Consider the following 15,354-nt stretch of genomic DNA (forward strand, 5'->3'; position numbering starts at 1 on the left):
GGAACTTGCACACCTGGAACTGTGTCATGACTGTGTCATGGAGCTAAGCAGAACTATGTGAAATACTCACAATGAGTCTGATGGACCAATCAGAGTGGTGGTGGGGGGAGGGATCAACAATAGACAGAAACTGGATAATGCTTTGTTAACTGTCCCACCTAAGTCCCTGCTAGTCTGAACAAATCACCTTCCCTCTCATAACACTACTACTACTACTACTACTACTACTACTACTACTACTACTACTACTACTACTACTACATTTATATAAAGCTGCTCTTGCATTTGAATTCAAGTCTGACACAAGTTAAGGTTAACTTAGGTAGTAGTTCATTTTGCTGGCTTTTGTGTGTGAGTGTGTAGGCCCACAAATTATTATAATTGTCTGTCATTAAGTGACTCAAAGGGAGACGTCTAATGGGTGTTTATTATTTTAATATTAACTGTGGGAAGATTATATATATTTTATTTTGCACTTAAAGTGTTGTGATATTATTCCTGAAGGAAGAGGGGTATTTTCACAGCCCAGGCTTTGAACCTAAATGCTGTTTACATGCTCTATAAATATTTATTTCTATATAAAACTCAGTTGTGTGGAGTTATTGTGTGCCTTTTCTTGTAGCTAAAGCGTCCATTTGTTCACTAGACATTAAGTCAAGGTTACTATTTTGAGTTGAAGCCAAGTGTTTTATTACTTTGTGGTTTAACATTATTTAAAAGGCAAATTCATTGTTATGGTTACTTTAGAAGACTGCTTTTGCATTCATGAGTTATAAAGAGAGCCAAGCTAATTCAAAGAGTTAAGTTAAAGGAACACAAAACGTGACTTAACTCACAGCTGCCATTGGACAGACAGTTATAACATACTCTTATCTTTCACAGAACAGACAATTATCATTTAGTTTATCTATTTGAGACATGTAGCTGCTCTAGGGGAAATAGAGCATTAATTTGGGATCAGCCTATTCAATTGATAATGACCAATGGGTGCCAGTTTCTAAGTAGTTAAGCATATTACCATAACAATATATGTGGCCTAGACATGGATATTGCCCACTCAACTCGTAATCTACAGAAATGTCCACCACATCACACAGTATAAAACCTAGTAGAGAAATCTGCCTTCTCCTGTATTGTATTAGTGACATTCATTAATAAATAGTAAAATAACAGGACAGAGCAGAACAGGCCTCTGCTGTGTCTTTATTATGGGTGCATTCCAATGCAAATGGATACTCTGGAACAATCTCAAACAATGTATCTTTCCTGTGGCTGTTATAATGAACACAAACAGATCAGAACGTAATTTAACATTAACCAGTTACATTTATCATACAACAATGTAACGGATGGATTCCTTTCTATTGTGTGAGTTACTTAAATGCTGATCAATATGTGAATCTGGCTCTTATCAGGTGGGTGTTTTCTCTCCCTGGCCTGTGCTGTCCTCAGTTAAACCAAGACAGTGCTGTTGTCACCAATGTGGAAAAAGCTTCAGCTCAATTTATTATCTCAAAGTAGACCAGAAAATACACACAGGAGAGAAGCCATTCAGCTGTGAACATTGTGGGAAGTATTTTGCTAAAAGATCACAAGCGTTCACATACTGGAGAGAAACCTTATTGTTGTGACCAGTGTGGGAAAAGATTTGTTCAAAAGGGGATTTTAAAAGAACACCAGAGAATTCACACTAGAGAGAAGCCCTATTGCTGTGACCAGTGTGGGAAAAGCTTTATTCGATTGTCTTATCTCAAAATACATGAACGAATTCACACAGGAGAGAAACCATACGGCTGTGTCCAATGTGGTGAAAAGATAGTCCGAAAGTGCACCAGAGATTTCACACCGAAGATGATGCATATCACTGAACATTTTCGCACACTGGAGACAGCAGTATATGGCTTCTCACCAGTGTGGATTTTCAGGTGTCTTTTCAGAGCCGTCTTCAGAGTGAACCTTTTCCCACATTGGTGACAGCAGTAAGGTCTCTCTCCAGTGTGAATCTTCTTGTGTTGTACGAGGCTAGATTTTACAGTGAAACGTTTGCCACAGTGTTCACAGCAGTAAGGCTTTTCTTCGGTGTGAAATCTCTGGTGCACTTTCGGAGCAGCCATTAAACTGAACTTTTCCCCACATTGGACACAGCCGTATGGTTTCTCTCCTGTGTGTATTTTCTGGTCTACTTTGAGATAATAAATTGAGCTGAAGCTTTTTCCACATTGGTGACAACAGCACTGTCTTGGTTTAACTGAGGACAGCACAGGCCAGGGAGAGAAAACACCCACCTGATAAGAGCCAGATTCACATATTGATCAGCATTTAAGTAACTCACACAATAGAAAGGAATCCATCCCTTACATTGTTGTATGATAAATGTAACTGGTTAATGTTAAATTACGTTCTGATCTGTTTGTGTTCATTATAACAGCCACAGGAAAGATACATTGTTTCAGATTGTTCCAGAGTATCCATTTGCATTGGAATGCACCCATAATAAAGACACAGCAGAGGCCTGTTCTGCTCTGTCCTGTTATTTTACTATTTATTAATGAATGTCACTAATACAATACAGGAGAAGGCAGATTTCTCTACTAGGTTTTATACTGTGTGATGTGGTGGACATTTCTGTAGATTACGAGTTGAGTGGGCAATATCCATGTCTAGGCCACATATATTGTTATGGTAATATGCTTAACTACTTAGAAACTGGCACCCATTGGTCATTATCAATTGAATAGGCTGATCCCAAATTAATGCTCTATTTCCCCTAGAGCAGCTACATGTCTCAAATAGATAAACTAAATGATAATTGTCTGTTCTGTGAAAGATAAGAGTATGTTATAACTGTCTGTCCAATGGCAGCTGTGAGTTAAGTCACGTTTTGTGTTCCTTTAACTTAACTCTTTGAATTAGCTTGGCTCTCTTTATAACTCATGAATGCAAAAGCAGTCTTCTAAAGTAACCATAACAATGAATTTGCCTTTTAAATAATGTTAAACCACAAAGTAATAAAACACTTGGCTTCAACTCAAAATAGTAACCTTGACTTAATGTCTAGTGAACAAATGGACTCTTTAGCTACAAGAAAAGGCACACAATAACTCCACACAACTGAGTTTTATATAGAAATAAATATTTATAGAGCATGTAAACAGCATTTAGGTTCAAAGCCTGGGCTGTGAAAATACCCCTCTTCCTTCAGGAATAATATCACAACACTTTAAGTGCAAAATAAAATATATATAATCTTCCCACAGTTAATATTAAAATAATAAACACCCATTAGACGTCTCCCTTTGAGTCACTTAATGACAGACAATTATAATAATTTGTGGGCCTACACACTCACACACAAAAGCCAGCAAAATGAACTACTACCTAAGTTAACCTTAACTTGTGTCAGACTTGAATTCAAATGCAAGAGCAGCTTTATATAAATGTAGTAGTAGTAGTAGTAGTAGTAGTAGTAGTAGTAGTAGTAGTAGTAGTGTTCTGAGAGGGAAGGTGATTTGTTCAGACTAGCAGGGACTTAGGTGGGACAGTTAACAAAGCATTATCCAGTTTCTGTCTATTGTTGATCCCTCCCCCCACCACCACTCTGATTGGTCCATCAGACTCATTGTGAGTATTTCACATAGTTCTGCTTAGCTCCATGACACAGTCATGACACAGTTCCAGGTGTGCAAGTTCCTGAGGCTGAACTCTCTTCTTGACTAAAGGTGAAGTATAAATAGATAGATAGATAGATAGATAGATAGATAGATAGATAGATAGATAGATAGAGAGAAGGTTGATGCACCAATTGATGCAGGTTAGAGTTGTCCTATCTAAAAAAGAAGGTAATATTTGAATTTTCCATCAAAAAATACATACAATAGAGATCCAATTTGTTTTTTTAGATTGATAGGGTACTATTGGCAATTATAAAATACCAATTGATGCAGGTTAGAGTTGTCCTATCTAAAAAAGAAGGCAATATTTGAATTTTCCATCAAAGAATACATACAATAGAGATCCAATTTGTTTTTTTAGATTGATAGGGTACTATTGGCAATTATAAAATACCAATTGATGCAGGTTAGAGTTGTCCTATCTAAAAAAGAAGGTAATATTTGAATTTTCCATCAAAAAATACATACAATAGAGATCCAATTTGTTTTTTTAGATGGATAGGGTACAATTGGCAATCATAAAATACCAATTGATGCAGGTTAGAGTTGTCCTATGCAAAAAAGAAGGTCATATTTGAATTCTCCATCAAAAAATACATACAATAGACACCCTTTTTTTTTTTTTTTTCCACGGAGAGCAGACAGCAGACGTCTGAAGGGGAACACACACTAGCCTCATCGGCCTCACGGAGGCGCCGCGTCAAAACATACGGCCCCGTTATTTTCAATGAACTTGACTCCGCTCCGAGTTCCAGCCAGACGCGGTAGCCTCCAAGCCACGTCTTTGGGATCAAAGACGCGATTGTAGTGTCCAAGCCCCGTCTTTCGGCTCGAATCGCGTCTTGAGCCGTCTAGAAGACGCAAGCTCCGTGCAGGGACGCAAAGCTGCGTCTTGACCACTATTTAAGCACGGACGCGTCATGAGACGGAAGACGCGATTGTAGTGTCCCAGCTCCGTCTTTGGGCTCAAAGACGCGATCCAAGCCGCGTCTTTTGGCGAAAAGACGCAAAAAGACGCGATTGTAGTGTCAAAGCCCCGTCCTTTGACTCGAATCGCGTCTTGAGCCGCGGTTTCACGTCTTGAGCCGCGGGAGCTCCGTCCTGGACACAAAGCTGCGTCTTGACCGCTATTTAAGCACGGACGCGTCATCAGACGCGTCATAAGACGCGTCTCAGACGTGGACGCAGAGAGTCCACGGTTCTTGCTGGGAAATACTGTAGCTACAGCCAACCAGTATAAAGGACCTTGGTGACAATACAAGGGTACAAGGATTCACTGCGGGCCCCCCATGAATGTTAACTATTGAAAAACAGCAGATATACAAGCTCACAGCGCGGCACCGAGTGCCGCGCTGCGAGCTTGCAGATCTGCTATTTTTGAAAAATCGTGAAAATGTGTGCCAAGAAACCTGTTTCCATGTCAGTGATGCTCAAAATTTTTCATGTGAAGGACCCCCGATGTCAAAATATTTAGTTCCAGGGACCCCCCAGAAGCAAAATTTGAGTTACAAATGTTCACTTAAAAAATACATATATTCAAAGATTTGCGCACATTTTCACAACTTTTCAAAAATAGCAGATCTACAAGCTCGCAGCGCGGTACTCGGTGCCGCGCTGTGAGCTTGTATATCTGATATTTTTCAATAGCTAAAGTTACTAGGGCCCCTCCACCTTGGGCCCTGGTAACTCAGTCCCACTTTCCTACCCCTTGTGACGCCCCTGGACATAAACACCAGTAAGACTCCCTAATCGGGAGATAAGCGACCGTAGGTCACTTATCTCCACAAATAGGGCAAAAATGTGTTTTGCCAAAATCTTCCTGATCCATGTTGATGACATGAGTGTAGACATACTGTGTAGTGATTTTCGTGATTTTAGGGCAAAATCTGTAGGAGCAGTGTCCAAAAATGTGTTTTTAAAAATCGGCCTGGAGGTGGCGCTATATGGGAGAGATTCATGTTGATGGGATGAGTGTAGACATACTGTGTACCGATTTGCGTGATTTTAGGACAAAAATTGTAGGAGCAGTGTCCAAAAATGTGTTTTGCAAGAATCGGCCTCATGGTGGCGCTAGAAGAGGGCCATGTGAGAAATGAGGGGTGGGGTCTCCGCGCCGGCAAGGCGGACGAATAGGTACCGGCCCCGGCTGTCCCGGTCGCTCCTAGCCGGAGTTACGGCATTTTATGTGAGCTGCAGTGTAGGGGGTCCTCCACTGGGGGCGCCACCACTTTTGCATCCGTTCTGGAGCACCAGGAGTCGGTGGTCCCCGGGAATTCCCCGTGAGCAGCCCCGTTGGGGTGGTCATTTGGTCAGTTTAGCACATTTGGTCATTTTTTACATCTGGGGGCCCCCCAGGGACCTGGAGTGTGTGTGCAAAATTTGGCATGGATCGGGACAACGGTTGCGGAGATATGAGCAGGGCAAGAGTGTGACGTGTGAGGTGTGACAGACAGACTGACTGACTGACTGACTGACTGACTGACTGACTGACTGACTGACGGACTTACACTTTGTGCAGGGTATGTAGCACTTTTCAAAAAAGAATTAGGATAAGGATAAGGTTTATGATTAGGGAGAGGAGTTAGTGCTGGGGTAAGGTATAAAGATTTTATGTTAGAGTTATGTCATGGTTGTGGTTAGGTTAAGGTTAGAGTTGGCCCAGCCTGCTAAGCAAACTGCCAAAGTGCAAACTTTGTCCCTCCAAAGTAGAGGGAAACGAAGGTTAGTAGAGGTGGGCATGTCCAGTAAGGAAAATCATGCGACATTGCATTTAAAGGACAACTTTGTTTTTTACAACAAAGGTTCATGTTGAGTGGGTGGGAGCATGTGTAGTAGACTCCCGCTTCCAATTCCCATGATGCACTGCAATCTTTCATGGGCAGATGTGACTTATGTGGCCTAATAGTGTTACTGTAAATAGTAAACAAGAAACCGACGGCTTATTGTGTCTAAAAATACATAATTAGTCACTTGTACGCATGCCCCCACCCACTGAAATAAAAATCGCTAAAATCGCTAAAAACGATAGAAAGCAGTAAATGAAAAAAGAAATAATGCTCATCTCTAAACATGAGCCCTTGTTGTAAAAAAAAGTCCAAGTTGTCCTTTAAAACACACAGCACTTTATTTAGGCATGGCAGAAACAATAAAACAACAGCCAATCAATCAGCACCATGGACAGCGGCCGTGGCCACAGTTATTCCACCCGTTTTCCCAAAGTATCGGGTTTGCCTCTCATTTGCAAAACAAAAAGTTGTTGTCGTGTTGTTTATGCTGTTTCTCATGCTGTGGTTGAGGCCCTAGTGGTCTTCATTCAAAGCGGGGTGGTTGTCATTCATTGTTATCTAAGTGCACACAACAATGTGCTGACGCAGCAGTACAGACATCAACAGGGACCAGCGGTGTAAACCCCTATTCCTAATAACAATAAGTAACAGGCACGAATACGTTGAAGCCAACAGTGAATGATGTGGGCCATTAAGCCACATAGCCTACTATAGCACTGCAAACAATGGCAATTTTGCAATGATGTTACTATAGTCTATAACTTTCTTGACTGGCATTGTATGCTCGAGGCCTTCTGTCAATTTGTTTGTGCGTGTGTGTGTGTGTGTGTGTGTGTGTGTGTGTGTGTGTGTGTGTGTGTGTGTGTGTGTGTGTGTGTGTGTGTGTGTGTGTGTGTGCGTGCGTGTGCGTGCGCGTGTACTCACGTGGGCTCCTCGGTTGCAGTGATGTCTTCCTCCAGTTCTATTGCCTGTTTATGCCACACCGGCTTTGCCTCCACTGGGAGCTTCTCTGGAACAATCACAAAAAGAGCAGGTATAGACAATGACATCTGCACAGCTCAAAGTGAGATACTGAAGCCCTGCTTGTTTGAGTTAGTGTAGAGTGGCTTTGCATAAGTGCTTAATCGTGTCAGAGTAATGAATTTAAAATAATTTGTTCTGGAACTTCTGGTAATGATACAAATTCCCTCTCATATATGAGGCCAGTTCATATGGTATCATGTGATACATATTCATGGGTTGCATTTGTAGTCCTACACCAGCCATTTTGAGGACCAACACAGGTGTTTTGATTAACGTAGAAAATTGGTTCTATGCCAAACAGACAAATTGAACACGGTCCTCAATATGTCCGGTTTAGGACTACAAATGCAACCCATGAATACATAGGAATAACATTCTTACAGTATACCTGTATGACCAGTCAATACCATACAAAAATGGATACAGAAACAAAACTCTAAGATACAAAGCAACCACAAAGTGGCATGTGTTAACAGCAGCCTACTGTACCTATGGGCTTGTAGCAGGGCACAGTGACCAGGCACTCCTCTTTAATGTGGGGCTTGGTGGTGGGGTTGCAGCCCCCCGCGTGGAGACCCCTGTGGTCGATACACAGAACCACCCTGTAGCGCAAGCCCTGGCCACAGGTCACTGTGCACTGGTGGGCAGAGGAAGGAAAACACGGCAGCGGTTATAGTTCATGTTTCATAATGTGCAGGTTCATGGAAACGGTTCACCTCTTTATTTTCAGAGATGAGCACACATGGGCTGTTGTTGCGATAACCTTTTTCAGGTGTGTCCCCAAGTTAAAGGCTGAGAGCAACATCCTCTATTTCAGTGGGTCTCAAACTCTGAAATGTGAAGGTCTCCCCTTAACTTTGACAGTGTACAAATGGTTCCATTTGCACACTGTCAAAGTTACAGACTTGTAAGGGTCAATTTAGACCCCTTAAACATAAAGGAACCTACAGTAGCAAGTCCCTGAAATTCACTTTGAGAACCACATTTTGTTATAATGTTCAAGTTCAGTGTGCTGGATAGGATAATACTACATAATGTATCTTCAGTGACAGGACTTTGTCTTCATGTTTTTCCACATGAACCCTAGCGTCCCTATTCAGCGAAAAATAGCGATGGCATTGGTGTAGAGTGAGAAAAAAAACGGGAAGAACGAATGACTCTTGTGGGGACCCCGGCCACTTAAGTATATTCTAATGATGATTCTAATAGTGATGACTGATTCACCTAAGCACTGTAATATAGTATTCTGAAGATGTACATCATGCCAGCGGTTTTGAAGTGTGCCTCTACTGTAGGTCGACGTGTCACTGCGTCTTATCTTAGGTCTCCACTTAAAAGCAGAATACCGTAATAACAATAATCCCTACAAACCTGCTCACTGCTCAAGGGGTATATTTCATGTATCTTCTGCCAACACAAGCATTCACACAGGCATGTTCAGAAGGAAGAATGTGGCAAGCAAACAGCCACCCAGTCCATAAAGTTGACTCCAGTGTCCCCAAAGCCTCTGCTTGTGTCTGATTTGGGAGAGGTAACCTTCAAACAACGATGAAGAAGTCACATAGATAGACTGTATGTGACATCTCTCTGCTATGTGGCGGCAGTGGCTCAGGAGGTAGAGCGGCCACTTGAGTGGTAGAGCGGCCTGACCATTTCTATCTTGGAGATTTCTATCCCCAGAGTAAGTGTCTAAGTGTCCTTGAGAAGCTACACCCCTAATTGCTCACGATGAGCAAGTTGGGTTCCTCTGCCATATGAATATGTGAGTGAATGTAATGCACGATCACTGTAAAGCGCCTTGGATAAAGGCGCTATATAAATGAACCATTTACAGTATGTCTAATGATGTGCCACAGTTTCCACAGAAGGCAAATAAGCTGCATTGGTCAATCAGGCGCCGGCTCTCCTGCAAGCCAGTGAGCTAGCCAACTCCACAGGTGGTGTTGAATCATGCCTCCAGCTAAAACCATCTTTATAACCTGTGTGTGTGCGCATTCGTCCGTCCGTCCGTGCGGCGTATGTGGGACACGCGGCGAGACGAGGACTCAGTATGAGCTCTGTTGACTTTTCGTTTTTAATTAAAGCTTTGTGAGTTTTGGATGGCGGCTGATGGCGGCTGGGCCAGACAGGACACGGGTGAGCGGCAAAAGAGAGGCTACCGGTAATCATATTGGATGGCTCCGTTTTTAACACACGTTTACTTTAGCGGTTACAAGTGTTGCTGTTATGTTGAGAACGCCACTCGTGGATTAAAAAGGATAACAACGGTGGAATTACAGGTCAAAAATGTTCAGAGACTGTGTGTTTTTGTTTCACACTCCTGGCTTAACCACGGTATTCCTTTTTTGGGTCTGTAATTAAAGGCGAAAAAACTATGCTCCTCTGGTTATGCAACCGCCGTTGTACCTGTTGTAACCGCCGTAACCTTGTCAGAGTACGTGGCAGTATCCATTATTAGCGGCGTGTGGAACTGAGGGGAATAGCATGTTCCTTCACATGGGCTACACCCATGTTTTCGTCTACAGGGGGTTGCAAAAGTCATCAACATCTCTCCTGGAGTTCACTATATACTGTAGTTCTCTAATAATGAACTTCACTATAGTCCTCTACATAGAACTCCTTCTATAATGAGTAGGGCGTAATGAACGAGTGAATGATTTTGGACACAGCACACCATTACTTACCGGTATATACCATTAACGTATAACGTGGATTTCAACTGTGTGAGCTCAGCATGTGGCTCAAATAATAAACCAACGGGAAACATGAAAACAACTGTAAATCGTTGTTGTCGTGTGGAAACCTTGTATGTCCAAAAACATTAGTTTTGTATTCATCAATTTAAAAAATGATTTAAAGTAGTGAAAATAGCCGATCTACAAGCACACAACGCGTGTGCTTGTAGATCTGCAATTTTCACTAGTTTTGTGCAACAGTCTAATATGATGAGGCAGGGCTTTAATTTACGAAAAACATGGACATTTGAAACTCGGAGTTACAAGGTTTCTGCTGGACAGTGACGAAATGCTCCAATAAAAACCCAAAGCAAACGGCAAAGAGAGGAGAGGAGGTATATAACGTACGGGAGACCACTCCTGTGCCAGCCACGTGGGGCAGTCGTAGGTGTTGCACGGCTGCATGATGGCCGTCTTGGGCGAGTAGAGACACTTCCACTCCTCGGTGGGCGTGATGACGCCCTGCATGTCCTCCTCCACGCAGGACACCGAGCGGCTCTGGATCCCCCCGCCGCACGACGTGGAGCAGGCCGTCCACGGACTGCTCTCCCATCTGACGACAGGGCAAGGTCGGAGTTCAAGGGGCCAAAAATGACTGTTGCTGTTGTTGAATGTTTGATAATTGACCGTGTACTGCAGCGGTTCTCAACCTTTTCAGGCCGCGACCCCCGAAATAAGGATATTTGAACTGGGGACCCCCCCCCCCACCCCCACCCTGACGAGCGCTAAGAGTTGAGGCATTACATTTTGTATAACACAGTTCTATTGTGCTGCTATTTTCACAATTCCTTCCTCTAATACGGTATTTGACAATTTGTCCAATGTTTAATTTGTTATTTTAGAGGTATTAAAAAGTCCTTAAATTGTCACTTTAGAAATGTGCAGATACACTCTATACACTCAAACTTTGTGTTGGTTTGTTTACTGTTGAGTGAGAAAACAACGTTGCACATTAAGTTAGTCATCTGGGGACCCCTACAAGGTTGAGAACCACTGGTGACTGGTGTACTGTACATTCAGTATGCTATTGGAATGATAGCTGTCTGAATATATGAGTGTGTGCGTGCGTGGCTGCGTGCATGCGCGTGAGTGCGTTAAAGTGTATGTGTGTGATCAAGTTTCTCTGACTTCATCTCGTGGCAATTAGCGATACGTACCGGGGCAGCGGGTGATAGAGGTCATATGGCATGATTTGCTTGTAGCCATCGCTGAAAAACACAGATGCGATAAAGGAAATTAAGATTCAAGACCATGCCTCGCGCCACAGCCAGAAATGACCTACAATGAGTAATGTCTGTAGTTTAATTAAATCCTCTCCTGTGAGAGCAACACAGTATGAAACTATGCATACCTGCCCAGAATATATCAGCAAGGTCTCGACTAATGGTTGATAAGAAAATCACATACGTACACATACAATGGAAGTTGGACCGTGTGCAAGTCTTCCTTCACGCATTCCTTTATTGAATGTTATACAGTGGAACCAAATGTATGTGTTAGTAACACAATACTGTAATGTCCGTCGCCCATCTATAGGACTGTCATTACCAGGCCATTCCTTGTAACAACTAAAAAGATAGAAAATACATATTTTCCCCCAAACCATTGCTCTTGGGAGCAGAGCTAAAGTGTATCATTGGTTCAGAGCTCAGATACACGCTGGGGGAGGAATAAGAGAATGGCACTCGGCAAGTGGAAATTTGGAGCAATAGCACAGACCTCTCTCTAACTCCCTTGGATCAGCGTGATATAATAATTACAGTGGCAAAAATTCTGCGTCAGTCCAAAGTCAGAAAAATAAGTCTGTTTCCTAACCTGGCGAGGCAGGGGTCCATGTTGCACTCCTGGAGTTTGGGCTTAGGCTTGACGTTCTCGGGGTAGTAGTGGCAGTACTGGTCCACGACGACCCGGCCCGTCCGCAGGTCAAAGCACTCCGCTGACGTCAGCTGGTACCCTGCCGCCAACGAGACGTCATGCGGTCAGACCAGAACCAATGAAATGGCAGACACTCAGAGCTGAATCACAATAAAGATCTGTTTAGGGCAACAGCACTGGTGGTTATCATACAGCTGATCCTGCATTACTGGTGGAAAACCATAATAATGCATCATCAAGCATGACTGATGTGGGATATATGAAAGCATGACATTTGATCACTGAATGGAGGACATTACTTAGCCGACAACACTGCCGTTATATCCACCAGATGGTCTATTGACCATATTCAGCCATCTTGTTCTTAAAGCCATGGGAATAGGGTCAATTCCATTACTAGCATTAGCACAGCCTCTATTGTGTACCTCCACCACAGGTGACAGAGCAGGGGAAGAAGTCGGTCTCTCTCCAGCGGTGTACAATGGGCTGGTAGAAGATGAACTGGACAACACTGTCAGCTCCACTGGCGTACTGCACCTGAAGAGTTTGAATTACTGTTACTGAATGACATTTACTGATATGTTTGATAAAAAGTGTGACACATGAGGATAAATAACTAGAAAAACGCCATGTCTTGGCCATCTGGCCAGTGATCGGACAGTTTACCCCTTATATGGAGAACCCTGGTACCCATATATGGAGATCCATATACTGTATAAGGAGATGTGCTGTGAGAGCCCAAACATGCTTACTCAGTTATGTGAAAGTCCTATGACATCTATGACATCTGACATCATTTTATGCCTACACATGGAGATCCCTGTCTGTAGAACCAGCCACACAGATATGGGCTGTCTTGGCCATGGATTCTGTTAGTGTGGTATGTGGCCGATGTGGCCTTCATAAATGGGCATTCCCATATGAAGTCCTGTTAGATATGGGCTTAATATTGATGACATCAGGGAACTCCATATACCGTATGGGCATAAAAGGGTTTCTGTTAGTGTGACATCACAGTGAAGCCAGAGCGTGATGTCAGAGCGGCAAACCCATTCTGTTAGAGTGGTTCCCCTGACATCACAGTGATGTCAGAGCATGATGTCAGAGCGGCAAACCCATAGATCGTAAAAAAAAAGTGTACATGTCTGGACAGACAGAGTCAGCATGTGCCGTTTCACACTAAACTGCGACCTTCAGTCGCAATGAATATTGGGTTGAGGATATTATCCCATGTGCATGAGCATCCCCACTATCACCTTGAAATGTTACTATGAAAGCTCTTGTCCTTCAATTTAAAACAAAGACATGCATTGGAAACTCAACTCGTTTCCGTCTCTGGTTAGGCCCAGATGTAACCCATGACACTTTTCTCATTATAGTTACTAGTTCACAAAAAGGTTACACACAGCTGGTGCAGGACAAAACAAGAAAGAAAGTCTGTACGAGAGCTTGCTGCTTCGCCACATTTGGTTCCCTGGACTCGAATCAGTAGAGACAAGAGAATGGGAAGAAAAGGGCTGAAAAGGGCTCACAAAGCCTCGCGTTGCGAGACGTTGTGAGCTTGTAGATCGACTATTTTTGGCAAAGAGCTTTGGTGTAGAGGGGAAAAAGAGCAGATTAATTACAGAGTGAAAGGTCAAGTTTATTAAGTATTGATGGTTCAAGTGGTTAAAGTGATCTGTGTAAATGGGCTACGCTACCATTATCTCTATTGGGAAGAATAAATGTGATAAGAATGAACGTCCTTCCAAGACTGAATTTTCTTTTTCAAATGTTACCATGCTACCTATCTACAGATTTTTTCAAAGTAATAAATAGACCGATTTCAAAATTCATCTGGTGTAACAAAAAACCCAGAATAAAATTAGTGACTCTTATGAAACCAGAATCCATGGGAGGTCTGGGTCTTCCCAACCTCCAATATTATTATTGGTCAGCTCAATTAAGAAATGTTTTGTCATGGTCGTTGGGAAGACAAGATTCACAATGGGTTCAGATGGAAGCTAAATTTGTTGACCCAATACCACTGGGCTCTCTTATATTTATAAAACAATTTAATAAAATAAGAAACATAGGTAACTGTTTCACTATATCAAACACATTGCGTGCTTGGAAGGATTGTTCAAAAAAAACTTGGTATTATCAGCTGTACAACTTTGCTTTCTCCTATTCTTCATAATCCAGACTTAGAAAAACATTTAACATCAGTTAATATTCAAAGGTGGACTCAGTTGGGGATAAATCAAATTAAAGACTTATTTCACACAAACAAGCAGTTAAAATCATTTATGGATCTAAGAACAGAATATGGAATTCCCAACACAGACTTCTTTAAATATCTACAAATGCGAAATGTTATACAGTCACTCAGGAGAGAAAATAAGTTAAGATTAGAATTATATGAAATAGAAGAAACATTAACACTATCAACCACAATTAAAGGTAAAATCAGTGAATTATATGACATACTATCCAAAGACTGTCAATCAGCTTTCTTACCTTTGTTGAACATTTGGGAGACTGACTTAGCAATGACATTTGAAGAAAACACTTGGACAAATATCTGTGATCGAATACACTTTTCATTTACAAGTAATAAAATTAAAGAAGCCAATTTTAAATTTATTCATAAATTTTACCTAACACCAATAAAAATGCATAACATCTGTAATGATAATTCACCAAACTGTCCTAGATGTAAAACTAACAGAGGAACATTTTTGCATATGTTTTGGCAATGTGAAAAACTAAAACATTTTTGGGACGCAATTCACTCATTCACAAGGTCTGTACTGGAAACAGAATTTGATTTGTCCCCATGTGTCTACCTAATGAACGACTTATCGGAGATCAGGATGGACATAAAAAAATATAGACTGTTAATTACCATAACATACTTTGCTAAAAAATGTATCCTTTTGTTTTGGAAAGATGAACTGTCACCCACCTTTGGGATGTTCCAAGAGCAATTAGCTCAACTACTACCACTGGAGAAACTGACTTTTGAAATACATAATCGAGGACTGATGTTCCAGGACCTCTGGTCCCCGTTGTTCTCCCAGCTGAGAGCTGGGTCAACTGTCTGACATGAACTGTAAGAAATGAGTTGTGCACTTGCTGATATCGCTGTTGTTGCTGTGCTATTGTTATTGTATTCTTTATTTAGTTTTTTTGTTTGTTTTTGTTTGTTTAGTTTTGTTTTTGTCCGTTTTGTTACGTAAAATTGTGCCCCTAATAAAAAGATTTATAAAAAAAAAAAAAAAA

The 15,354-nt window shown here is 41.8% G+C and overlaps 1 protein-coding gene across 3 annotated transcripts in view; it reads right to left on the bottom strand.

Annotated features, from left to right (window-relative positions):
* The window catches only part of LOC308298558 (ADAMTS-like protein 1), a 252,161-nt gene that overhangs the window by 35,161 nt on the left and 201,646 nt on the right, over positions 1-15,354 (bottom strand). For all 3 annotated transcript variants that reach the window (XM_080742197.1, XM_080742196.1, XM_080742198.1), the window contains 6 exons: positions 12,516-12,627; positions 12,031-12,169; positions 11,373-11,423; positions 10,564-10,768; positions 7,970-8,117; positions 7,382-7,466 (listed from right to left, as the gene is read on the bottom strand). In XM_080742197.1, coding sequence (XP_080598323.1) covers positions 7,382-7,466; positions 7,970-8,117; positions 10,564-10,768; positions 11,373-11,423; positions 12,031-12,169; positions 12,516-12,627 — 740 coding nt within the window. The remainder of the gene's footprint in view (positions 1-7,381; positions 7,467-7,969; positions 8,118-10,563; positions 10,769-11,372; positions 11,424-12,030; positions 12,170-12,515; positions 12,628-15,354) is intronic.

Source organism: Nannobrachium achirus (assembly GCF_963921795.1).
Source record: "Nannobrachium achirus genome assembly, chromosome: 14".
NCBI classification, from domain to species: Eukaryota; Metazoa; Chordata; class Actinopteri; order Myctophiformes; family Myctophidae; genus Nannobrachium; species Nannobrachium achirus.